The sequence below is a fragment of the Pelecanus crispus genome, chromosome 8 (genome assembly GCF_030463565.1).
Source record: "Pelecanus crispus isolate bPelCri1 chromosome 8, bPelCri1.pri, whole genome shotgun sequence".
NCBI lineage: Eukaryota > Metazoa > Chordata > Aves > Pelecaniformes > Pelecanidae > Pelecanus > Pelecanus crispus.
In genome coordinates, this window is record NC_134650.1 from 43131003 (window position 1) to 43156277 (window position 25275).

Genomic DNA, 25275 nt, shown 5'->3' on the forward strand with positions numbered 1-25275 from the left:
GAGGCGGGGGTGACCGGGCAGGCCCCGCCGGAAGCCGCCTCAGCGCAGCCGGTGGCCCGGGAAGAGCCCTCACGGCGCCGGCGCCAGCTCGCGGCGGGGCGGGAGGCGGGGCGCCCTGCGATTGGGCGGCCCCGGCACCGTGCGGAGCCTGATTGGGCGCTTCGAAAGGCGGGCGGTGGTTGGCGGGGCGCGCGGCGGGCGGGAAGCTTCCGTCTGGCTGGCGGGCGGCTCCGCGGGCGGCTGGAGCGGGAGCGGGGGCTGCAGCCGCGGCCGCGTCGTGGGGCGGGCAGGGCTCGGCTCCCTTCGCGCCCCTGCCTGCTGCCTGAGGCCCCCCGGGCACCCCGCGGACCGGACAGGCGGTAACAGCCCCGAGTGCGGGCCAGCGCCCCATCCCTCTCCAGAAGCTCGCACCAGGCCTCGGTCAGTGAGGGGAAGCTTCGGGGGGGTTGGGGAAAAATTTCGTAGAAAGCGTTTTAACTCGCTGTTGTTGGTGTCCGCTGAAATCTGTGGCGGTGCTACGCTTAGGACTGATGCCAGTCGTGCCTGGGTACAGCTTTGCACGCCTTACAGAGGGAGCGAGCCTCCTGAGCCTGCCTGTGCTTTGGTCTTAACTTCCTCAACGTTTCAACTTTTCAGGTGGCTTCATCATGGATGAAACTGTTACTGAGTATATCCGAAGAACTGTACTAAAAATCCCACGAGAAGAAATCAAGGCAATGCTACAGAAATGGGGCTTTCTCTCGGAGGCACAGCTGGAAACCATAAACTTCCATCAGATGAAGGACAACATTTCTCAAGATGTTGTTAAACTTTGTGAGGTAATCCTTTCTTTTGGAAGCTGCCTGTCAGTGACATACAGGATGCATGTTGAAGCACCACCAAAAAAACATTCTTATGAAGCAATGAATTTTCTTTGGCTGTAACGCAGCATCGCATGGCAGTTTGTAGTCTGAAAAATGTAAAGCTGGGCTGGTAATACCATAGATTTTGCCTGATTGATAGGAGTGCAGGGCTGACCCCTTACCGAGTATGGAAGTACACCGTCTCCCATAATATTCTCCTTGGGAAGCTGGCAGCTCATGGCTTGGACAGGCGTAGTCTCGCTGGGTAAAAAACTGGTTGGGTGGCCGAGCCCAGAGAGTAGTTGTAAATGGAGTTAAGTCCAGTTGGCAGCCGGTCACAAGCGGTGTTCCCCAGGGCTCTGTTTTGGGGCCAGCCTTGTTTAATTATCTTTATCAATGATCTGGATGAGGGGATTGAGTGCACCCTCAGTAAGTTTGCAGATGACACCAAGTTGGGTGGGAGTGTCGATCTGCTGGAGGGTAGGATGGCCCTGCAGAGGGACCTGGGCAGGCTGGAGCCATGGGCCGAGGCCAACTGTATGAGGTTTAACAAGGCCAAGTGCCGGGTCCTGCACTTGGGTCACAACAACCCCATGCAACGCTCCAGGCTTGGGGAAGAGCGTCTGGAAAGCTGCCTGGCCGAAAAGGACCTGGGGGTGTTGGTAGACAGCCAGCTGAACATGAGCCAGTGGTGTGCCCAGGTGGCCAAGAAGGCCAACAGCATCCTGGCTTGTGTCAGGAATAGTGTGGCCAGCAGGAGCAGGGAGGTGATTGTCCCCCTGTACTGGGCACTGGTGAGGCTGCACCTGGAATACTGTGTCCAGTTTTGGGCCCCTCAATACAAGAAAGATATTGAGGTCCAACCCAAAGCATTCTATGGTGCTAATGGTGTTGGAGCATGTTCAGAGAAGGGCAACAAAGCTGGTGAAGGGACTGGAGCACAGGCCTTATGAGGAGCAGCTGAGGGAACTGGGGTTGTTTAGCCTAGAGAAGAGGAGGCTGAGGGGAGACCTTATCGCTCTCTACAACTACCTGAAAGGAGTTTGTAGTGAGGTGGGTGTTGGTCTCTTCTCCCATGTAGTTAGCAATAGGACGAGAAGAAATGGGCTCAAGCTGCACCAGGGGAGGTTTAGGTTGGAAATTAGGGAAAATTTCTTTACGGAAAGGGTGGTCAAGCATTGGAACAGGCTGCCCAGAGAGGTGGTGGAGTCCCCATTCCTGGAAGTGTTCAAAAAACGGGTAGATGTGGCACTTCAGGATATGGTTTAGTCTAGTCTACCCTTGATTGGTTTAGTGTGGACTTGGTAGTGTAGGTTGATGGTTGGACTGGATGATCTTAAAGGTCTTTTCCAACCTAAACGATTCTATGATTCTAAGTACGTGTTTTGAGCTCTAAGTTGCACAAGGTAGATAAAAGCTCAGTGTGTTAAAACTTTAAGAAATGGGTGTTTTTCTAAATTGTAAAATAAAGGCATTGATTGAGATGTCTGCTCATTACATAGTGCTAATTTAAATCTGTTTAGTATGGGTCATGATAGCAGTAGTTTATATCTTTTAGACTTTCCAGATTTTTTTGAAAAATTTCCTTGGGCAGAACTACTTCCCTTTCTGTGTACTGTAAGCAAAAAAAGTTTTCTGATCTCCTCCTTACATACTCTGATTTTGGTGTACTAGGAGTCTTTATATATAGTCGTAACCTAGATAGTTACAGTTACATCTCTTAAATTCCATGGCTTTTTGTATCATTCCTTTTGAATTTCATACTCAAATATTAATTACATGGGGTGTAGATCAAACTGCAGGCAAGAAACTGTTAAGTTATTCTTGTAAGACAGCAAATGTCACGTTTTAGCATTTGTTTCTGAAACATTCTTATCTGTAACAAGTAGCGTCATAAAGTTTCTTAAAAATATTTTCATGCTGTAAAGGTTAAATAAGGAGGAACCAAGCATGTTCAAATTCCTGACAGTGAAATACTAGTCACTGTTGCATAATGTCATGAACAGCCATTAATTTTACTTTCTGATTGTTTGTACATCATACTATAAGGACAATGTTCTTCTTGCTGCCTCTGCAGAAACACTTAAACCTTGCTGAAAAAGCTTTTGTTATTGATTTCTCAAAACTGTATTGTGTGTACATTGGGACCAGGTGTGGTGTCTTCGATGAGAGTGTACGTGCTGTGGACTTCAGTGCAATGTAGTTTAAAGTACCAGTACTGAGATTTTTCACTTACTAAACAGTGTGGTAGAGCATTTTGGACCTGTAGTTCACCATGCACTGTTATTCTTTCCAGGAAAATTCTGCAGACATAAAGCAAGCAGCTGTCCTAGACATAATTTGTAAGTAAAAAATGAATAAAAATAACATCTTTATATTATTACATCTAAATAGATGTAAACTATGGTAAGCCACATCCAGCACACAGTTATAAATGTAGAGAGATATGTTTGTCTCCAGTATGCGCCAAACCCTAAAATCAGTAATATCATGTTCCAATGGGGAGTGATGTAGGCAAAATTATTGGCAAATACTGCAGGTGGAACTCTAACTCCAGTGTTACTTCACAACTTCATTACATAATAGTTTAAATCTCAAGGTTTCTTTTAACAGTCTACACTTCTTAGTTTGAGTTTAGACTGAGTTTTGGTCATTTTAGGTAAAATCCTTCTTTAAATATTGAACCTTGGAGATACTCTTTATTAGTTGCTTAACTGAATTAAAAAAGATCTTCCCATCTCTTTTAATAAAAAACTATTTTGCTTTTAGGTTTACTATGAGTGGTAGTTGCTGAATAAATTATATTGCATTCTCAGAAGTAACCTTTTTGAAATAACCTGGTCATAAAAGTATTGTAAAATACTTAAAATATTGTAAAAACGGGCAGACGTGGCACTCTGGGACATGGTTTAGGGGGCATGGTGGTGTTGGACTGATGATCTTAGAGATCCTTTCCAACCTTAATGGTTCCTAGTTTTTACTTTCATTAAAAAAATAATCCAGCCACCAAGCCAGGAAACATGAAATTGCTACTCTACCCTTAATTGGTTTAGTGGTGGACTTGGTAGTGTTAGGTTAATGGTTGGACTGGATGATCTTAAAGGGCTTTTCCAACCTAAACGATTCTATGATTACTTGTCACTTTAATTACATTTTGTAATACACTATGTTATTGAGCAATTCCTATTTTTCTTAGACAACCACATCTACCCAAACAAAAGAGTGTGGAGTGTTTACCAGATGAACAAAACAGGTAAAATGCCTTTCCTTGCTGTAATCTCACGGTTCTCACCAACTTACTGCAGTGCTGCCTCATGTCATATGTTTTAAACACAAATATAGTCTAGTACGGACTTTTTCAGTAGAGGTAATCTTTAACATTTAACTACAGTCTAGTATGGATTTTTCAATAGAGCAATCTTTAATGTTTTTATAATACTTTCGATTAACTTCTCAAGCAATTATTAGAAATTAGTAACTACTAATTAAACATTAACCTTTTCTCTACATAGCAATAATGAGGCTCAAATTTAGTACACAGCTTTTCGTATAAGTCTATGCAACTTCAGCTTTTTCTGCTTAATTCTGTTTTTTGTTTCAGCAAAACTGTAAAAACATCTCTGAACTAGTTCTTGTAAACACACTTCTAGTTTCTTTTTTTTTCTTGTGTGACAGGGGAGGAAACGGATTTTTTTGACTTAAGAGATTTCAAAAAAAAATTTAAAAGACGACTTCGATCAGCCTTGCAAAATGTAAGAACAAATCCATTCTAAATTTGTTACACAGCTCTGGTGTCAGTAGATTGTTTTCATAACTTTAGCGAGGTGGGGTTTTTTCTCACAGTCTGCATCAAAAATTAAAATGGAATTATTCATTTGGGAATGGTAGGAACCACATGTGAAACAGGAAAAATGTATTGCATATCTGTTCTAGCAACTCTACAATTATGCTGGAATGAAATAAAATAAAAGTTTGCCTTAAAATATGATAGGCTTCAAGAAAGGCGGTAGGTCTATTTTTTCTATCAAATCTTTGCCCTATTTGAGTGTACATGTTGCCTAGGTAAGTTGATACTGCTTTGTCCTGTTACCCAATAAAAATATCCACACAGCAAAATTCAGATCAGAGTATAGAGGTGATCTGAAGTAACCAGTAAGCAGGACAAGGAAGTTCAGTTCTTGTGACTTAGATTAGTAGCAAAATTGTATCCATTTCCTTTTAGTTCTGGTTTTGAAATGATATTTTGTGATGGCTGTGAGAATTTGGTCCTTGTATTTCATTACGTTATAATGACTGGAAGACCACTGTCAATAGCAAGAAGCAGCTTCTAGACTACAGAAATGAGCATGGTAAGAAAAAAATGGAGAGGAGGTACTATCATCTCACTCTTCTACTAAACAATTTGTAGAAGCCTTTTCCTGCTTTAGCTCACCAGCTTTGTTTAAGCAAGGTAACAGAAAATGCCTCTGGCTAGTTAGCTGTGTCGCTTCTTGATGCACAAAGGATTCCCACTGACAACAATAGAGGGCAACAAATCCAAATCAGACTAAATAGCTGCAGTTCATATAACTATTGCAATAAGGTTTTGCAATATTTTCATTTTTTTAAAAAATTCCACAAAAAAATTTGAGAAGTGATGTTGTTCCAGCAGTTTAAACAGTTCATGGCCTAGTTGGACTAAAAGGTTGACTACATGTGCCTCAGTCAAAGGGAGGTGGTTTTTTTGTTTTTTAAGGAAGTTTTGCCACTCAAGTCACCCAGATTGAGTCAAGGTAAAAAGTAGTAACTGAGCAGCAAATCTATAAGAACAGGAAAGGGAATCATCTTCAAATTCCTGATTGTGTATTCTTGAGCAGTGATAAATATTATACTCATGTCTAAAATCACCACTTCATCAAAAGTTTAGTCTCTCAAAAATTGGACATATTGGAAATATTGCCTCTAGCCCTCCATCTAAATAGACACCTTTTTGTTGTGTGTTTTTCCCAAAAGAGAGAATCAAGACTTTTGTAATAAGCTCTCTTTATTTTCACCCTTCAGAAGAAAATGTACATCAACAGGAACAAAAGTCATATTAGAGTCTGAAAGGCGATTCTTCCCCCCCCTCCCCGTCCCCCCCAGTTTGTGAGGTTATTGTTTTTCCATGGAAATTTGATTTAAATACAATCCTGACCACACTAGTGGGATTTGTTTCTTACTCAAGCAGTGGTGTACTAAATTATGTTTGGGTCTTGTGAACACAGGGTTAAGAGAGAACAAAATCTTTCTGGATGCCTGAATGTGCTGGTAAATCAAAGCTTTTCTTTTTCTACTAGGTCACCGTCAACTTTAGAGAATATGAGGATAATGCAATCTGGATTAGAGTTGCCTGGGGAACACCATATACAAGACCAAACCAGTACAAAACCAGCTATGTTGTATACCATTCGCAGACTCCCTATGTCTTCATTTCTGTCTCGGTGCTTAAGAGCAACTTGCCTCTGCTATGTGAGGTACAGAGTAAAACTGCGTAGACCCTGACGTACCACAGTCATGTAGAGCTATAACCATCATAGCTTTTAAGAGGATGGGTAAAGATTTGTCACTTAACGTAATTTACTAATTTACATAGTCATGTTTCTGCCTTGGCTCATGATAAGAATGGGGCAAAAAACAATCTTAGTGACTGTTGGAATGGTGCATTGTGAATAAATTCAGTTTATTGGGATTTTGCTGACCTTGAATTGCTCTGATTTCTTAACCAAGTGTTAGGCAGTATTCAGTTAAATTGTCTCATAGAAGTTGAAGAATATTACATCAACACAGTTAACTTCAAGAACTAAATGTATGAGCTCATCAGGGAATGCTATTAATTAGTTTTAAAAGACATTTTCTGTCAACTCATGGTTGACATTAATCTATTTATTTATTTATTTGTCAGCTGATAAGGCTATAGGGCTTATCTGGTTAATCCTGTGAATGCTGTTAAATATTACCCTAAGCTTCATAACAGTCTATTCAACATTTTTTCAGACAGAAGAGTCCTGCTAGTTAAAGGGCAGTTGCTTACCTTGAAACAAAAGCATTGCAATGTCTAGAAATCATTTTTTTTTCCACATTATAAACACGGTGATGATCAAGACTGATGTTAAAACAATTTCAATTTTTATTTAAAGGCCCTGCTTGTTGCTTCTAATTACCATGACATCCGTGAAATGGAGCTTCGAAGTCATTCTTTAAACTCCCTTAAAGATATTGTGTTTAAGAGATATAACCAGGTGAGCCACTTCACAAGTACATCCTAAGATAAGTCTTACTTTTTGTTTCAGGCCTAGTTCTCACCCCCTAGCAGGGGGAAAATTCACAACTTCCAAGAAACCATCAAGTTAAAATAATATTGAGCTACTGAGGTGGACAGCCTTTCATTAAGGTAACATTACAATGGGGATGTAATTACTCGGTATCCCACCTACTCTTTATTATTTTTATTCTTGATGGTTAAACTCAGTCTAAAAATTGTATGAACAACTCAGTCCTAGGATTTTTTAGCATCATTTCACTAGGCTTCCTAGAGCAATGACTTGAAGGCTATTAGAATGGGCACTTACTCTGCTTGTCCATGTAAAACGTGTAAATAGGGAAATGTTCACAAATATCATAGGATGGGCATTCTTTCCTCAAAATAAAGCTGGGCTTTCTGACTTCTAGTAATTGTCAAAAAATTGGAAGAATACTCTCTTTCAGAATAAGAAGTAAAAAGAAATCTGGAAAGTTCTTTGCAGCTACAGCGTCTAAATGTGGAAGTGAACTAAAATCTTTTTTTCTCCTTTCTCTCTCTGTTTAGAACTTCCAAACTTATCGTCCGAGACCTCTACAAGAAAGGAATGTAGTGCCAGAAAGTGGTATGTATATTTTAAATTAAATGGCATTTTGAATGTCATTACTGCTGGCTTCTGAAGTGAGATTCATAATAGGAAATGCACGTATGTTACAGTCACATTATATTATCCATCCCTGGTGGGGTGCCATTTCCCCATGACTGCCATTGGACACAGTTATGGAACCAAAAATACCCAATGCCCAGTATCTCCTTTCATATTAGCTTGGGTTTTTCTCTTGGTAAGAACGGAAAATATAAATGATGGAGACAACTAGCTGATGAAAAAAAGATAACGATGAATTCTTTAAAATTATTATTTTCAGACTTTCACTGGAGTAATCACCTGATCAGAAAAACAGTATTGTATCAGCTGACAAAGTTGTCTTTCTGGTTTGTCTTTTCTCTTCCCTACTCTTTTCTCTTGCAGCAGATTTAAGGATAACTCAAGAGAACAGAAGTGAGAAAGAAAGAATACAGAGAGTGAATCGGGAAATTTTTGGCGATGGTCCCCAACCAAAACTTGAATTTGCACAATATAAGGTAGTAACAGCAAGAAATTTTGTTTTGTTTTTATAATTTTAATGTAGTGGTAGCTACATTAAATTGCAAATTGAAGAAATACTAGATTTTTTTTTAAAGTTTAGGGAAGACATTTTAAAATAAATTATTTTAAAGTATCTTTAAGACACAGATTTGCTTTGAGATTTGGTGAGACTACTGGATCATGTTTCAGTCTTTCAGCCTTGTGAACTAAGCGTTTTGACTTTTTTTTTTTAATAAAGGTAGACTTATACCAGCAGTGTGCATGAAGCATGAGAAATTAGGGTTATCTGAAGTACATACAAAGCTCACGCTACATATAACACCATAATTTAACTTCTTGGATGATGCACGGATTTTATCTGATGAACAGATATATTGGAAATTCTAAGAGATACATAATGTTTTACAATATTACTGAACAAGCTGCCTCTTTCAGCAGAAAACTGTTTACCACATGGTGGCACCCTCAGATTTTATTAAAATATTCCTCCAGCTGGAATCATGTTAACATTACAAATAATAGACAAATAAGATACAGTCTTTTTACGTATTACATTTTGAGTGTAATGTTTAAATAATAACAAATTTAAACATATTCATTGCTTATACTCCCTGGTTAAATTTTGTGTTAACAGCTTGAGACGATGTTTAAAAGTGATCCTAAAATGCATGTTTTGGATAAAAAAGAACCATTCAGATGTCTGGTCAAGTTTCATAGTCCACATCTTTTAGAATCGCTGAAATCCTTGGCAGCAGCAGGTAAGTGTTCCAACTCTATACAGTGGAGGAAAAAATCCGCAGTTAAATATTTTTGTCATCTTACATTCTGTTTGTATCTTGCATGAGGGAAAACCTTCCTGGTTTGTTTAGAAATACATACAGATTTAGAAGAATTAAAATGTTACTACTATAAAAACTTATGTCTAAATACATAACAGTTTGTTCTTAGAATTACTAGTTTGTATATAGATCCTCAAGCGGTGTTTTTAGTTTTGTAACAGTTACGAAAGCTACATGTTGGTTGAGTTAAGCTATAATTATCTGTCTCTCTCTCCAGGTATGGCTGATACACCACTTTCACCACTACTTACATGTATACCAGAAAAAGCTAGGAATTATTTTAAAATTAGAGAGAAAAAAGGTTTCTTTCCAGGAAGCTTTGTAAGCCCTTAATTTAAAACTGAGTCATAGAGAAATATACAACTCATTTACTGCTGGTATTAATCTAAATCATCATAAACTTTAAAACAAATTTCAAAAAAATAACTTATTCTGTGTTCATACCTTGAAGTTTTTTCCAAAGTATGGCTTCTTTGAATTATTTTTCCACATTTGTCTTTAACAGCAGAGTTAGCCCTTCCCTTAAATTATAAAAAAAAGTTAGTTGCAAAGTTTAAACAGAGATCGTGGCTATTTTAAATGTGATGACTGTTCTTTACTATTTTTAATAGTATTTGTGAAGTTAAAGCTAGCTAAAGCTTAATAAAGATAAATAAGACAGCTGTAGCTATTTGGTTTACTATCATAGCTGTAGATGGCTAAGATACTCTAGGTGGCCGCCTTTCTTCGGCTCCGGTTCAGCAGTGTAACAGAACCCGTGCCCCATTTTGAACAGGTGAATAGTCCCGTTCAAGTAAGTGGGACGACCCCTCTGCAGGTCGGGCATGTTTTTATCCGAATAGCTGAAGATTATATTCAAACCATATTCAAAGCACCATTACAGGGCACAGGGAAGAAGGGACTCTTGGAATATAGATGTCAATAAGAAGTTTCTGTCCAGCTTTGGTGGATATTAATTCAGATCCAGAGTTTTTACTCATCAAGGGCAACAGCAAGTAACAAAAATTGGAAAAAAAAAAAAAAAAATCTAATGTCTTACAAAATTTTCTCTTAGAGGAATACAATGAAACAGGCAATAATCTTTTGAGGAAGTCCATGGTTTAGAATATTTCAATTAAGGTTTGATGCTGCTGCAGTCCTTGCACATTACCACTTTTTTGTGCTTGGAGACATAAAGATTGCAGAATCAAGATCGCAACATTCACTAATGCAAACAGCAGCTCTGCATTGAAGCTCTTTGGAGTTGGTAAATTGTAATTATATAGATTTTTATGTAACTTGCTGAATGATTTTTAATTTGAGATGGATTTCATCTGAAGGTTCAGTTGTAGTGTACAAGTGGTTCTGGTTTAATTCTGTTACCTGGAAACTTTGTGCATGCACTTTGTGTATATGGAATTAACGATTCACTTCAGCTATGTCAGTGTGCAGAGACAGTCTTTATAACTTTATGGCACAATGTCAATATTTTGAGAGGTTGTATGGGAATGTTTGTGTTTTTCAAACTGTAAATAAATGTAAGTTAAGTCTTCTCATAGAAGTTTGTTCGGCCTGACTTAGTATATGTTAAGCCATGTTTCTGATTTTTTGTTTGGTTTGGTTTTCAGCATCTCTGTGTAACTCATAAAAAGAAGTTAGTTTAGGACTATGTGCCAGTGATATCTTTCTAGGACTTCCACCTGTGTGATTTAAGTGTTAGCTTGACAAAATACTTAACATAATGCTAGGCTTCTGAAACAATTCCAGGTTTTGTGTGATACCCAGAACGTGTGGCAGACGTGAGGAGTTGGCTCTCCAGGTCTCGCTCGTACCCTTACAGAGCCTTCTAGGGGTCAGACCCATTGCAATTCCAGCATGCATTTCACTCTCTGCAACTTCTTCTTCCTAATGCTCTCTCCCAAATAACTTAAATCCCTCAGATGATAATGATTTAGGTGAAGTTCCAAAATACTCTTAAACATTGTGAGTACCTGGCCCACTGCCTGTTTCTGCCTCCGGTTTCTGGGAAAGCCAATCTCCATTCCCTCTTTTAAGAACCGAGAAGCTGGTGCCTCAGATTTTCAAATGTACATTTAGTATCTAAATTCCTGTAGCCGAGGCTATTACAGGAACTGCGCGGCAGTTCCAGGCAAGCGGGCACCTCTTTATTCCTCGCAAGCAGCAGAGCGGGCGCAGGACAGGACGGGGCCGTGCGATGGGCGCGAGGCCTCGGCGCATCCGGGGAGCTCCCCCCGCACCGCACTCTTCCCAGGGACGGTGGGCTCCGTAGCGCTAGCGTATGGGTTTTTTTTCCTTTAACTGGCCAAGCGTTAGGAGAAAAACTCCCGCGTGTCATCATTCGTTCTTTAAAATGCCAGCCTAGAGCAGCAAATAAACGCAAACCGGCCGAGCTGCGGAGGAGACGCTGCAGCCCCGCCTGCCCATGGGCGGCTAACGGGGCGAAGGCCGGCGCTGGCGCTGTCCCAGACGCTGCAGCTCCGCGCGCACGCCGCTGCCTGCACCCTTACTCCCGTTTTTTGGCCGTGAACGCGTCCCCTCCCCTGCCCGGGGGCCGGGGCAGAGCCCGCTCCCGCCCCGCCCCGCCCCGGGCACGCCGACGTGGGGGGGCGGCGCCGCGCCCGCGCCTGCTGAATATTCAACAGCGGCGCTGACCATTGGCCGCCGCCCCCGGAAGTGGGGGCCGAGCAGCTGACAGCAACATGGCGGCGGCGGCCGGGCGGCGTGGCGGGGGGCTGGGGCGGCCCCCGGCGCCTGTGCCCGTGCCCGTGGGGGATCTGCCGCCCGCCGGCGAGCTGGTGCGGCCCTCGGTGACAGAGCTGTCCCAAGTGAGGACCAACATCCTCTGCACCGTGCCCGGCTGCGGCAAGGTCCTGCCCAACAGCCCGGCCCTCAACATGCACCTCAGCAAGGCCCACCCGGCCCAGGTACCGCCGCCGCCCCGACTCGGGCCCGCCGCGCCGTGAGGCCGGGCCCGGCCGGCCGCCTCCGCCCTGCTCGGCCCCGCGGGAGCGGGGGGGGCCGCCCCGCCCCTCACCTTGCGCCGTGGGGCTCGGTAGCGGCGCAGCCCCGTCTCCCGCGCCGGGCCGAAGCCCCCGGGGGCAGCGCGGGGTCCCGCCGGAGGGCTGGCCGGGCCCCGCCGGGCCCTGGCGCCTGGGCCTCCGCCCCCTGGGCCTCCGCCCTGCTGCGAGGGGTCGCCCGCCGCGGCGCTGAGGGGCTCCGCTCCTGCGCGGCGGGGGCCTGCGGCCGGGTGCGGGCCCGGCGGGCGGCCCGCGGAGCCGGCTGCGGTGTGGGGCCTTGCTGCGGCTCGCTTTGCGGAGTGCAGGAAGGCTGGGAGGGGCGGTATTCCAATGAGGAATGGCGAGGCGTTTCTCCTTGTCTCTTTAATCTCCCCCGAGTGAAAAGTGCGTGCAGGTACATGTGTAAATACACGGGCAGAGTCTCACCAGTTGTATTGAGAGTTCCGCTAAAACTTACAGAAAATAACCAATTCTGTACCGGTGTCAAACCTAACTGGGGCAGCTAAAAGTTCTTCGGGACTCGGTTTGTGTTATTTCATTTGCTTATTGCTTACCGTTCTGCAGTGAGACATCATAGCCCCACTTGTGAGGCGCTATGCAAACACGCTGCGTTTCCTACCCTTAGCAGTTGGCAAGCCATCATCATCCAGACGCTGAGTGCTGTTATGCTGGGGTTTTTGTTTGTTTTTTAAAAATGTCTGTGAGCCAAAAAAAACCTAGATGGATGCCATTTTGGAAACGAGCCCTCATTACCATAGTACTCCTGAGAAAACGCAGCATGTACTCGGGGGGAGGAGAGCCGCAGTTCAACAAGCGTATATTTGAGTGCGGGCCCTTCAGAAAGATATCCTTTTCTCAAATTCGTAATGCCAAGTGTGAGGACAAATCCTGTTCCTGGAAAACTTGAAGCGCAGCATTCGTATCTGCATGCTGAAAATGCAGCCCCAGTGGGCAAACAATAAACATACTTGCTTTGTGAAATGGCTAATTACAGAATCAAGTGTGTGTTACAGATGATCATTTATGATGAACAAAAGGAAATCGTTTCAACCATACTTGCGATCTCCCGTCTCCGTTTTATGTCATTTCCTAATATGCTCTTAACAACTTTTGTGTGTGGTGTGTATCGTACTTGTGTGTACGTATGAGCGGAGGTACAACAGAAGTTGAAAACGTTCATTCAGGTTCCGCAGACGGTCGTTTTGGTTGTGAGCTTGTACTCTGAGCGTATGCAGCAGCCAGCGAGGACTGCAGCTAGCGGGCTCTGTAACTCCTGTTCGAGGTATGATGGTGAGGAAATGCTGCTTGCTTACCCATTGCTTAGATAGTTATTAACTATGGGTGCCTTATAGAATTTTAACATATTTCATACGGCTAATTACTAAATCTTGTGATAACTTGGATAAATACTGAAACATGGATGGACACAGATTTTCCAGGAGCATCTCTGAGTTACTCCAAGGGCATTGTAATTGAGAGTAAAATGCTATTGAGGCTTAAGGGAGGCTAATTTTTCTGTGCTATGTCTTAGATAAAATATCTTCAGTATTATGCATGGCTTGAGAATGCATCTTGAATGAAAGGATAAAGATACGGAGGTAAAAAGACATAAATCTGGGTGTGTGTTATTCTGTTTCTCCAGAAAGAGACAGACTTTGACTAGTATTTTAGTATTAGTATTTCCTTTTGAGAGATAACTGATTCCCCAGACAAAAAGGATTTAGCAGATTGCGTTCGTTAGTGAAACATGAGGAATTGGTGAAGGGGCAACTTCTCAAATGAGATGATGAGAAGCTATTGGGGAAGGAGAGAACATAGTAATGCTGAAGAGAAGGGACGTTGACTTGGTTAATTTTCATTAATAAAAGTAGCACCAGTAGGATCTCTTTATACCAAAAACTATGAGGTATTGTTGCTGCAGAGGAAGGACATTTACACAGGAAAGCAAGATTACCCTGCAAAACCAGAGTCAGGTGCGGTAGTACAAGGTTATAGTCTTGTGAAGTGGTAACAAAAAATTTGATTAGTCCTGGTTTGTAACAGAAATAACCATGATGGGAAACGCTTGCAAAAGCTATTTGGTCATACACGTATGAGCGTTTAGGGTAGTGCTGCTGTGAGAAGGGCAATGCTAAAACATGTCAGAAGGATATCCTCTGTCACTGCTGTAGGGTAGGAATCTGATTCAAATGAGCTAAAGTGAACCCAGAAGAGGTGTAGAAAAGGGCTGTTAAGGGTGATGAATGGCAAGTGTGTCTGATAAGGGGAAATGAGAAGAATTTGGCTTGTTTGGCCTAACAACAGAAGATATGATGAAGTGTTGATATGTAAATGTTTGTTTTCTGGCTCCTTAGCTTAACTAAGCCAAGAAAAAATGAGAACAGTGGGTATAAACTGACACTTAATATATTAGGCTTGAAATTTTTTTTAATTCTTTGGTCTTTTCTCTGTATTATTTTATGGGCAGAAAGGGAAGACTTCTGTGTAGTTTACAAATGAAGCTAGAGGAGTTCATGTAAAGGAGAGGATTGTGTGGATTCCTACGATAGCAGGGAGGCTGTAGTCAGTGGTGGACTGGAAAGGGTAGCTTACCCTTGGGGTAGGTTACCCAAATGCAAATATTAACACTACCACAATAGTTTTTATAATAAGAATAAATGTACTTCTCTCCATGCTGTTTACTAAAGCAATGCATCATCTGCTGCTGCAAAAAGATGTTTTAAATAGTTGGCTGCAGTCTGCTGTAACTTACTGTTTTAAATTAATCCTTTGGAGTAAGCCGTTCTGTGGCAGCAAAGCAGACGTCACTAAGTTCACCTTGACTAAATCAGTAGCAAGGATTGTTACTTTCTGTTTTCCGCGTTGTTGCCACCGGCCCTGTTCGAATGCCAGTATTCCTTACAAGTGTCTGCATTGTGAGAAGTTAATTGAACAAGTATCTCCCAATAATTGTGATGGGTGGCTGTTGTAGAAACATGGGAAGTAAAATCAGACATACAAGGAAAGGACTTGTGAGACAGGCTGAAATATGACTGGCCAGACAGGTTTTTGAGAAGATGTAAGAGTAACCATTCAGAGCCAGGACGACTTTGAAGATGGTCAAAACAAGGTTACTGTCTGGATAGGGTTACTTCTATGCGTAGAGTGTCTCTCAACTTGTCACAGCAAATTTGTTGTGATCTGTGCCTCAAAAGTCTCTGTTCCAGCTGTTAAAAAAGCATCTTACTCATGTTTATATAGCTTTTAAACACTTGGTGTTATTCTATACCTTAGTACTTAAGTAGTTTTAAATAACCTGAGTGTGGTTTACCTGTTAAGTACCTGAACATATTTCCCATATTGCCCTGCCATTTGTTGGGTTGTGACATTAAATATAACACACTTTTAATAACTTCTGACTTAGGAATAAGTAACTCCAGTTGCCACTAACTAAGCATATTGATTGCGTCTGCAGTGGGAGAGACCATAGTTTTGACTTAAAAGGCAAACCTTTTTTTCTCCTGAAGACTTTGAGACTGGCATCTGGTCAAAGTGTTTCTGGGTAAACTGAGGGTTAAAAAGTGTAACTGGGGGTAGTGGGGCTGGAACAGCTAGATTTCTTTGAGTCATGTTCCTGGTTTGGGTAGTGGCTCTAGGAGGTGCAAAAATAATCACAGTGCTTACTCAGCAGAGATGAAACAGGCCTGTTCATGAATGGTGTGTCCATGGGGAAAACTGCTGTGCATAAAGATGCTTAGAAGGTTAAAACATTACATGAAAACTCCCTTTTTAGAGAATTATTCTAGGTTTTCTTGATGCAATGGCAGCTGATCATTTTGGTCAAGAGGCTCTAAACTTTGCTTTCTTGAGTACGGTATGTCATTAGCAAAAATGAACTTGCGGTAATGTCAGCAAGTAGCAGTGTTGAGGGGGTGGAAATATAAGTGAAATATTGCTTGAAGGGATTACGTTTGACACAGAGTATCTTAGATTGAGAGATGATTTGAGGAAAAACAAAATGATTGAATGTCCCACTCATCTGCTTCATGGCATTCCTGAAGTGCAGATGAGATGAATATTTCAAAAGCAAGGCCTGAGTAGCTCAGAACACTGAGCTGTTGGGTTGTGACTGACTGTAGCTGGGTAAGAAGTGGGGGTGTGAGCAGTGAACCCCTCTGTGTTCTGGCAGCTGCGGTACATGCTTTCTGTGTGCTTTACATGGGACGACTGTTGTGCTTTCTGGATTCTGTATGTTTGGGCTAACTATTGTAAACACGAAGCTGCCCGAAGAAGGTAGTTAGGGAGTGACTGGTGTAAAGTCAACATTCTGCGCCTTACTGTGCACTGTCACTGCCGTCATGCTAAGGGAAATCAGGTGCAGAGCTCAAACAGGGCGTGCTCCGGTAATTCTTCCCTGAATAATCATCTTGGGGATGCCATCGTGGACTACTGTAACTGGCTCTGGGGACTTGGTTGGCCTCCTACTCAGTCTCAGGATGTAAGGACACTCACAGCTACTCTGAACATCAGATTTTTAAGAGTTTGCTTTTAATTTTTTGCTTAGACACAGATGCCCGACGTTTCCACTGAGACTCTTTTAGATAGGCTATGTCTAGAGGGATATGACTTGTCTGGTTTCCACAGCCGTGTCCTCAGTAGGAGTAGGTTTTACGTGGTTGAACAATCTGGACGATCCCACTAGTGTGTCCTTTTTATATGTATTTTGAGGTCCTCTTTGAGCAAGTCGTGTTGCTTTCTTCTGTAGTGTACATGTGATGGTCACTGAGGCAGATCACATGGAAAGCACAGGTATACCGGTCACTTAACGTGTGGCAGTTTGGAATTAGCATACCAGTTGTTTCATAGACTTAAGTGAGATTTGGTTTATGATCTGAATTAAGTGGCAGAGTGTACTTGTGTCCTGGTTTCGGCTGGGATAGAGTTAATTTTCTTCCTAGTGGCTGGCATAGTGCTGTGTTTTGGATTTAGTATGAGAAGAATGCTGATAACACACCGATGGTTTAGTTGTTGCTGAGTACTGCTTATGCTAGTCAAGGACTTTTCAGCTTCCCATGATCTGCCAGGTGCACAAGAAGCTGGGAGGGGGCACAGCCAGAATAGTTGATCCAAACTGCCCAAAGGGCTATTCCATACCATATGGTGTCATGCTCAGTATATAAATGGGGGGGGGGGAGGGGGTGGCCGGGGAGCAGCGATCGCTGCTTGGGAACTGGCTGGGCATCAGTCAGCGGGTGGTGAGCAATTGCACTGTGCATCACTTGCTTTGTATATTGTTATTATTATCATTACTATTTTACCTTATTTCAATTATTAAATTGTTCTTATCTCAACTCAGGAGTTTCTCTCACTTTTACTCCTCTGATTCTCTCGGGGTAGGGGGAGTGAGCGAGCAGCTGCGTGGTGCTTAGTTGCTGGATGGGGCTAAACCACGACAACTTGGCATTTTTCATTTTATTACAAGTAAACTCTAAATAGTGCCAACAGAATTCCAATGTCACAGAAGTGTTGTGTTACACAGTGTGTGACTAATTTTAACGGAGCTTCAAGTAGACTGTGCTACTAGCAAGTAAAACCACATTGAATTGGCAGTGTAGTGTAGTATCTGTAGGGAAGGCTTTTTGGCTCAAATAACACAAAAAGCGGTTATAATTGGCTTGGGGCAGCGAGCATCTTGTTAAAAGTAAATAGTGCAGTACCACTACTCTGTAGAGCTTGTTGTAATTTCAGTTGGTAATTTTGATGGTATATTTGCAAAATAGCATCCACATAGGTGAAAAACTCCATTTGAACTTTCGAATCACTTAGGAAAGTGCCTTCAACTCATTGAGGTGTGTAAACTCAGTGAGCCGAAGTTGATGTATATTCCGAATGTTGCCTTTAATATGCAAACCTGCAGAATTGTCAACTTCTCAATTGGTTCTTTTTCAGGGTGGAAAACTTAATGCACCAATAAGGAAGGGTTTGAAAACTTCACAGAAATTCTACTGCTGTCCTATTGAAGGCTGCCCTAGAGGACCAAACAGACCATTTTCCCAATTTTCTCTTGTAAAACAGGTATTCCTAAAGCATTCTTTTCATACTGATTCAGTCCTGACTGTGTCTACTCCAGAGGGTGTACGCTTCTGCATTCAGATATGAGCAAAGCCTCTCAGCATGTGTCCAGAAGTTGGAGAACCGTATGCAAAGACTCCACATGGGCATATGGTTAATGAGTTTGCATGTTTGCATGTTGATATTAGAGGACTTGAACCTTTTGATCAGGCAGATGCCAGTATGTTCTGCTAAACTAGAAGACAGCCCCTCTCCACAAATTAAAAAGATGGAAAGAGATCAAAAGGGGGGGAAATCACAGTAGCAACCAATAAAGGTTTAAAATGTGGCTGGTGCTTTTAAACTGCTTTTTCAAGTGGTCAAGAGTTTTTTTCTTCTTTAGTATCAAAATGCATTTGTTTACTAGTTACCTGTTTAAGAAAATAACGTAAGGCTTGTTTCTGCATGAGTGGGTGAAAAAAGCACTCTTCTGCTGTTGGTTACCTGTGATAAGCTGGGGAGACCATAGGAGATGAGTGGCTAACGCTTGGTGCTGTAAATGAAAAGGAAAAACTCTGGTGTTTGCTCGGAAGTTGACCTGTTTGACTTGAGACTGTTTGCTCAGGAGTAGATCTTCAGGACTGTGCACGTGTTGCAACATACACTTACTACGCTCTTCGGCAAGATTGATCTATAGATTTATTAATGTCCCTAGGAAACCTCCAATAGCATTAGGACACAGAAATGTTTATCTGTGTTTTAAGATGCACATTGCGCAAGCAGATTTGCAATCTTCAAATTCTTTCTGTTGATTTCTTTAAGCTTGTAATTCCTAATGAGACGTCTAAAAATTTTTTAATTGTACTCTTCAATGCTATTGGACAACTAAAAAAATGCAAATATTAATGTCTCCCCTAAACATGATTTTCTTTTTTTTAATCTTAGCTGAAGGCTAATGTTTACTTTTCATTGTGTATTCTAGCACTTTATGAAAATGCATGCTGAAAAGAAGCACAAATGTGATAAATGTAGTAACTCCTATGGTACAGAATGGTATTTGAAACGGCATATAGAGGTCTGTGGCAAGACTTTCCAGTGTACTTGTGGGTGCCCTTATGCCAGCAGAACAGCATTACTGTCTCATATTTACAGAACTGGCCATGAAATTCCTGCAGAACACAGGTAAAAGTGAAGCAGTTAAGTAATGCTACTTACATTCATCACCAAGTCCTCTGTCTCCCATGTACTGGCTTTTTGTCTCCTTTCTGTTGATTAAATTGGAAATAGGCTCGCATTGGTTTAGCTGTAAAGCAGTATGCACTTTCTTTGTCCTGTTGCTTTTAATAGTTTCTGTTTTGTTGAAGGCAATGATGATCGTCTAATGCATAAGATCAGGTTTCTCCACATCTAAAACAAAAAGTACTGGTGACACTGCATGCATGGCATAAATGCTAGTGGTTCTTGCTGCATCTGCTTTTACAGTTCTGTGAGAGTAGAGATGATTTGGAAATGTTTGTAGCTGGTAACTGTGGTGTGGAATGCAGTTCAGTTTATTTTCTTTTATTGTCTAGTCATCTTTATAAGTATTAGCGGATTTTTTTTTTTTAAATGCCTATATGTGCATGTTTAGATTTATAGTTGTCTTAATGTGTACATGTATTTCATAAAGGGTAACCTGTTTCGTGAGGCCTAGCCTGTCTGTCTTGGAGATTCAACTGCTGCAAAATTAAGTTTTGTGTGAAGGAGTCATAATTGTATCTTCAGTTTCCATGAGAGACCTTTACCTGTACACTAATTCTAAGAGTGCGCTCTCTTCAGTGCTCAGTCTGAGTTAGCATCAAAGTAACAAATTAAACATGTCTTCTTCAAATCAGAGTGCTTACTGTACAAGGGGGAAGAAAGCATCTAAACTTCCACCACCATTTAGAAATAGGTCTCCACAAAAGAGGTAGCCTTTTTTTCTTTTTTTAAATGGGAGAGTGAGGAATGAAGTTTTACAAAACTGAAGTTCATGGAGTCTTTTTGTCTTTTAATCAGGCTTAGCTGTCCTCTCATATCGAACCTCATCTGTGACTTCAGTTTTTATTTTCAATGCAGTGACTCAAAAGAATGGAAGGCAGATGTTTTGTGCTTGGAAGGAGTATAAATTATTGATCTCATATTCACAGGGATCCTCCTAGTAAGAAAAGGAAAATGGAGACCTCCGTACATAATCAGCAGTTGGCAGAGAAAGCAAATGAAGCATTCATCAGTACACACAATAATAATCCCAGCACTCAGGAATTGGAGTCCTCTGAAGTGAAACTAGTGGCCTCTCTTGAAGGCTCCTGCAGTTCTAACTTCACGAACCAAATACAGCCAAAATGTACACCGAAGATGCTTCTACCAAAGCCCAAGGTGGCTTTGGTTAAACTTCCAGTGATGCAGTTTGCTCACTTGCCTGTATATGTATCTGCAACAGACTCTTCTGTCAAACCTGCTGTAGTGGCTGTTGATAATCGAGGTTCAGTTGTAAGTACTGTTCATTTATTGCCTCAGTCTATAGGAATTCTGATTCCAGCACTGGAGGCAGAAACACTTGTATTTAAAGATAGTATGCCTGTTTCAAAAGTGACAAATTCCGGTGATCATGAACCAGTAAGTACTGGTGTACAAGTTGAGTGGGATAAGGTTACGTCGAATAACACAGGGCAAGAGCTGGGGAATGTTTGTAACAAGAATAACATTTCTTCAATAAATATACAGACTGACTTATCTTGCATTTCACAGAACTTTGTACCAGCTGCAGCCTGGACTCCCAATTCTTCTGTATCCTCTTGCTCTCAGACAGATCTGTCATTCAGTTCACAGGTTTCATTACCCATCAGTGTACAAACACAGACGCTGCTGCCTGCTTCCAAACTGACTTCATCCATAGCTGCTCAGACTGATGCTTTTAGTCAGGTTTGTTTTCCAACATGTGGCATTTCTAGAGAGACTCAAACCAGTAGGACACAGGATTCTGTTGATGGAAGAGTGCAAATGGACCAGGCTGTAATGTGCAGTGACATCTTTGACAATGTTCATTCGTCATATAATGTTTCTACTCACATCGAACTTCCAGAAAACAATTTAATGCCTGCAAATATAGATCAAACCTTGCTGCAGAGGAGTAATTGCAAGAGCCTGAATCAAGATACGGTGAAGTCTGAATCCCTTATCAACTTCCATACACAGACTAATATACTTCCACCTCAAAACACGACGGATAATCAAACCCAGACGATGGATCTACTAAGTGACCTGGAAAACATCTTTTCAGGAAACATGTCGGGCCAGACGCTGGATAATCGTGGCCTTTTGTCTGAGACAAGTTCTAATGCTGACGCGCATCTGCCATCTGGTCCATCACAGAGTACAGGAATAGACTTTGACATTGAAGAGTTCTTTTCAGCCTCCAATATCCAAACTCAGACTGAAGAGAGTGAGCTTGGTACACTAAACTCTGAGCCAGTTCTGGAGTCACTGGACATTGAAACTCAGACTGATTTCTTATTTTCAGATAGTGCCACTCAATCATATAGCTGCCGAGGAAATTCTAACTTCTTAGGTTTGGAGATGTTTGATACACAGACACAGACAGACTTGAATTTCTTTTTGGACAGTAATACCCATCTGCCTTTGGGAAGTATTCTGAAGCAGTCTAGTTTCTCCATGAGTACTGACTCATCTGATACAGAAACCCAGACAGAAGTCTATCCAGCCACTAAAAACATACCTACTCAGAATATTGAAAGCAAAGTCCAGCTCAGTAGCGCTGAAACACAGACTATGGATAGCTGCTTTGAGAATCTAGGGAGTTTATTCCTTACAAGCAATGAGACACAGACAGCAATGGATGACTTTCTTCTGGCTGACTTAGCCTGGAATACAATGGAGTCCCAGTTCAGTTCCGTAGAAACGCAGACCTGTGAAGAGCTGTGCTCCTTGTTTCAGAGCTCTGACAAGCCCAGCCATTGAGTACTACATAACAGAACTGTTTCCTGTGGTTTGAAATTAAGTTATTGGGGTGGGAGAGATGGCTTGACCAAGTTATCCACTTTGCATTGTTGAATGTAGTTACTGTGAGCAGTTGGCCTAAGAGACTTTTCATGCTGAAGGTACTCTATTGAATATGTAAAGTTACATAAGCTATGTGTGTATAAATGGGGGAAAAGGGGGGCTCTAACATGTTAATGTACATTTGAACCTTAAAAAAATCATGTGGTGCCTATGTTTTTTTCCTCAAACTTCTTTACAAAGCTGATACTGCTTTCATTTAAATGGAAGAACTTTTAAAGTTGTTCTAGATCTCTCTCTCTCTCTTCCTGGCTTACATGTAGGGTTCCAATGTGCTGGACCAAAACCCTGACCTGTCCAATTCAGATGCTTCCCTGAACTTAACGGGGGAGGATTTTGTTAGTGTAAGCTGCTTCTGTTTACTGTTTTTAGTAGCTTGTATCTTAAATCCGGCATGAACATAATAAGCCGTATTGTCTTCTTTTACTTTATGCCTTCACAGCTCTTTGTCCTGCATAAGTTGGTATTTTCTAAATACCTGCCGAACACACTAGACAGATGCAGACTCTTGAATTGTTAAATATATTTATTATTAGAAATATGTAGAAAGCAGTACTTTTTAATTTTTTTTTCCGAGTGGCACTGATGACTTTTGAAGGGTAGGAAAAGAACTTGGAATGCATAATTATATGAAAAGTTAGTATGTCGTCCTTCTAGCTAATGTAATAAATGGGACTAACATTTTTAGACTCTTCAGGGGGGATTTGCTTAAGTTATTTCTGTCTGTAAGATGCAAATGTTACAATGTGTGTGCCTCAAAGATCGGAGTAATTTGTTTTCGCTGAAATTCTCCTAGCTTTATTAAGATGTAAGTTGAGAAATGTTACAGTGGTTTATACCTCTATTACCTTAACAGAAATCTTTAGAAATGGGAAATTAAACTACTCACTCACCTAGACTCCTGGTTTTGGACTTCCCGCTTCCAGCAACAACTGGAATCTGTACAACAGAGCTGGGAGGTCAGCTCACAGAAGCCCTTTCAAAACAGCTGTATCTTGCTTTTGCACATTGATCTGCAGCTTTTAGAGAGTTTTTCTGAGTACAGTCAAATTCAAACAAGCTGATTTTTCAGAGGAGAAACGTGATCTCTTGGAATTTTTTTTAATGTTCATGTTGCCCCTCATACCATTGTTTGCAGTATTTTTCATTTGCATGCAGAAGAAATTAAGCCAGTTGTGAATGTAGGTTGGAATTTGGCCTTAGCTAATTTTTATCTCTTACTATACTGCCTGCAAAATGTAGCCCTCTGGTTTTGTCCTGGACAGGTTTTCGTTCCTGTTTCCTTAAATGAAAAGAGAAACCTCTTCGTGTCAAGTTCCTGGGTGTGTTACAGCCTTTACTCCTCCATTGTGAGAGGAGAGGTACTGGCTGCATATTTACTAGGCAGCCCATCAGTAAATGCATGTCCAAGCCTTAGTTTTTGAAGACTCACTATGCTTTGTGCTTCATATCCTCAACTCGAGGTTGTGGGACTTAAGTTACTCATCCATTGCAGCTAGCTTGTTTTGCTGAAAATGAGCAATACCTTTTTTTTTTTTTTTTTTTTTTTTTGGTCTCTTCCTACCACTCTTTAACTTGCCATAGTTAACACTATGGTACAAATATGGTAAGCGTCTCTGCTTTTACTGGAAATAATCTCTTTAGATTAACCCTGAAACTCATATTTTCCTCCTGAAAAACTCCTGGAATGACACCTGTGCTGCCTGTTTAATTTTTCAACATTTCTAGGTGCGAGTTCAGACACTTCCAGTCTTTGGCTGAAGAAACTGCAGAAAGGAATCTTGCAGTTTCCCCCAAGAGTACAGTAATTGTGCTTTGGGGGAAGTCCCCCCCAAGTTTCACAATGCCTGGAGTTCTGATCTTAAAGGTGGAATATATTAAAGAAAGGAAGGCATCGCTTGTAATTCTGTTTCTTCTGAAGATATGACACATCTATATTTACCTGCCTACTTTGAAATTGGGAAATAAGATAAATGACAAAATTAGGTTAATTTATTCTATTGCAGTAATTTCCTAGTAATGTTGCATCTTCAGGTTTTAAAGTGTTTTTCCTTCTCCTTTCTTCCCCCTGGCTGGAATACCAGAGAACATTTCTTCATACATAGGCTTCTGTGTTTCCCATGTGCAAATTGTCTGTAGTGACGCATGAAAGAGAAGCCGTTACTATAAATCTGGTTGGGGAAGACTGCATTTTCCACAGCTGTAGAAGGCAGAAGTGACAAACTGTTCATTACCTCTGAATTTAGAAAGTCGGTCTTTTTTTTCTGCAAGAGGAGTCATCTTAGGTGATGAGGAGCAGAATTACAGTAGGCTTTGAATTGTAGCCATCTGAGAGAGCAGCTAGCATTTAAAGAACTTTGAAACTCATTTACAAATCAGAATGAGAATTGCCACATTCTTATGGTGTAAGCCAAAGCTCTTAACATGAGTGACTATCAGAAAAAAACCTAAGGTTTGTGTGGACGCAATCTTACAATGTAATTGTTACTCATTTATTGTACTTCGTAATTAAAAGTATTTATGAGCTTTGTGTGTTTTATTAGAATGTGCAAATACCATTCCCTTCCGTCATCCTGTGGGTTTAAAATAGTTTGAACTTTAATTAGGTGAACCCAGTACTACAACATGAAATTATTTATTGAAAGTGCAGTATTAAGAAATTACTAAATATGTCTGCATTGTCTTAGGGAAATGGCTCATTCTGACCAAAATTCACTTCTTTCTTCACAAATTTGGTTCTCCATAAATTATTCATAAAAGTCAGAAACAGGTTTGGCTCCTATGTTGCTGGCATATGTCATTCAGTTTGGATTTATTAAGTATTTTTGTGAAAATGTGAAGACTGCAACCAGACTTCATAGTTTGCCGAATCCCATGGTAAACCTAATGAAACCTGATCTGAAACACACTGTTGCTGAATATTACAAACTCGTCAAATTTGACCAAGTTCTTTAAAATGGCTAATTTTCTATTTTGGCTGTTGTTTTAAAAATGAACTTCAGTCAGAACTATTTCTTGGTAGTACTAAAACGACACTTGTCTTCCT

The 25275-nt window shown here is 41.3% G+C and overlaps 2 protein-coding genes across 3 annotated transcripts; both read left to right on the forward strand.

Annotated features, from left to right (window-relative positions):
- Window positions 1-647: 647 nt before the first annotated feature.
- CENPN (centromere protein N) lies at window positions 648-9417 on the forward strand. Its single transcript, XM_009488921.1, has 10 exons — window positions 648-818; window positions 3139-3184; window positions 4039-4095; window positions 4518-4594; window positions 6158-6334; window positions 6998-7099; window positions 7666-7723; window positions 8129-8241; window positions 8880-9003; window positions 9302-9417. Exons 1-10 carry the CDS (start codon window positions 648-650, stop codon window positions 9415-9417), a joined length of 1041 nt encoding a protein of 346 aa, XP_009487196.1.
- An 8612-nt stretch (window positions 9418-18029) lies between these two features.
- On the forward strand, window positions 18030-22255 carry ATMIN (ATM interactor). Of its 2 annotated transcripts, XM_075715193.1 has the most exons (4): window positions 18125-18155; window positions 19114-19313; window positions 20300-20642; window positions 20901-22255. In XM_075715193.1, the coding sequence occupies exons 2-4, from the start codon at window positions 19120-19122 to the stop codon at window positions 22128-22130; spliced, it is 1767 nt and encodes a 588-aa protein (XP_075571308.1). In that variant the 5' UTR covers window positions 18125-18155; window positions 19114-19119; the 3' UTR covers window positions 22131-22255. The 2 variants fall into 2 exon arrangements, with proteins under 2 accessions (XP_009477658.1, XP_075571308.1); XM_009479383.2 differs by having other exon boundaries at window positions 18030-18155; window positions 20300-22255.
- Window positions 22256-25275: the final 3020 nt, after the last annotated feature.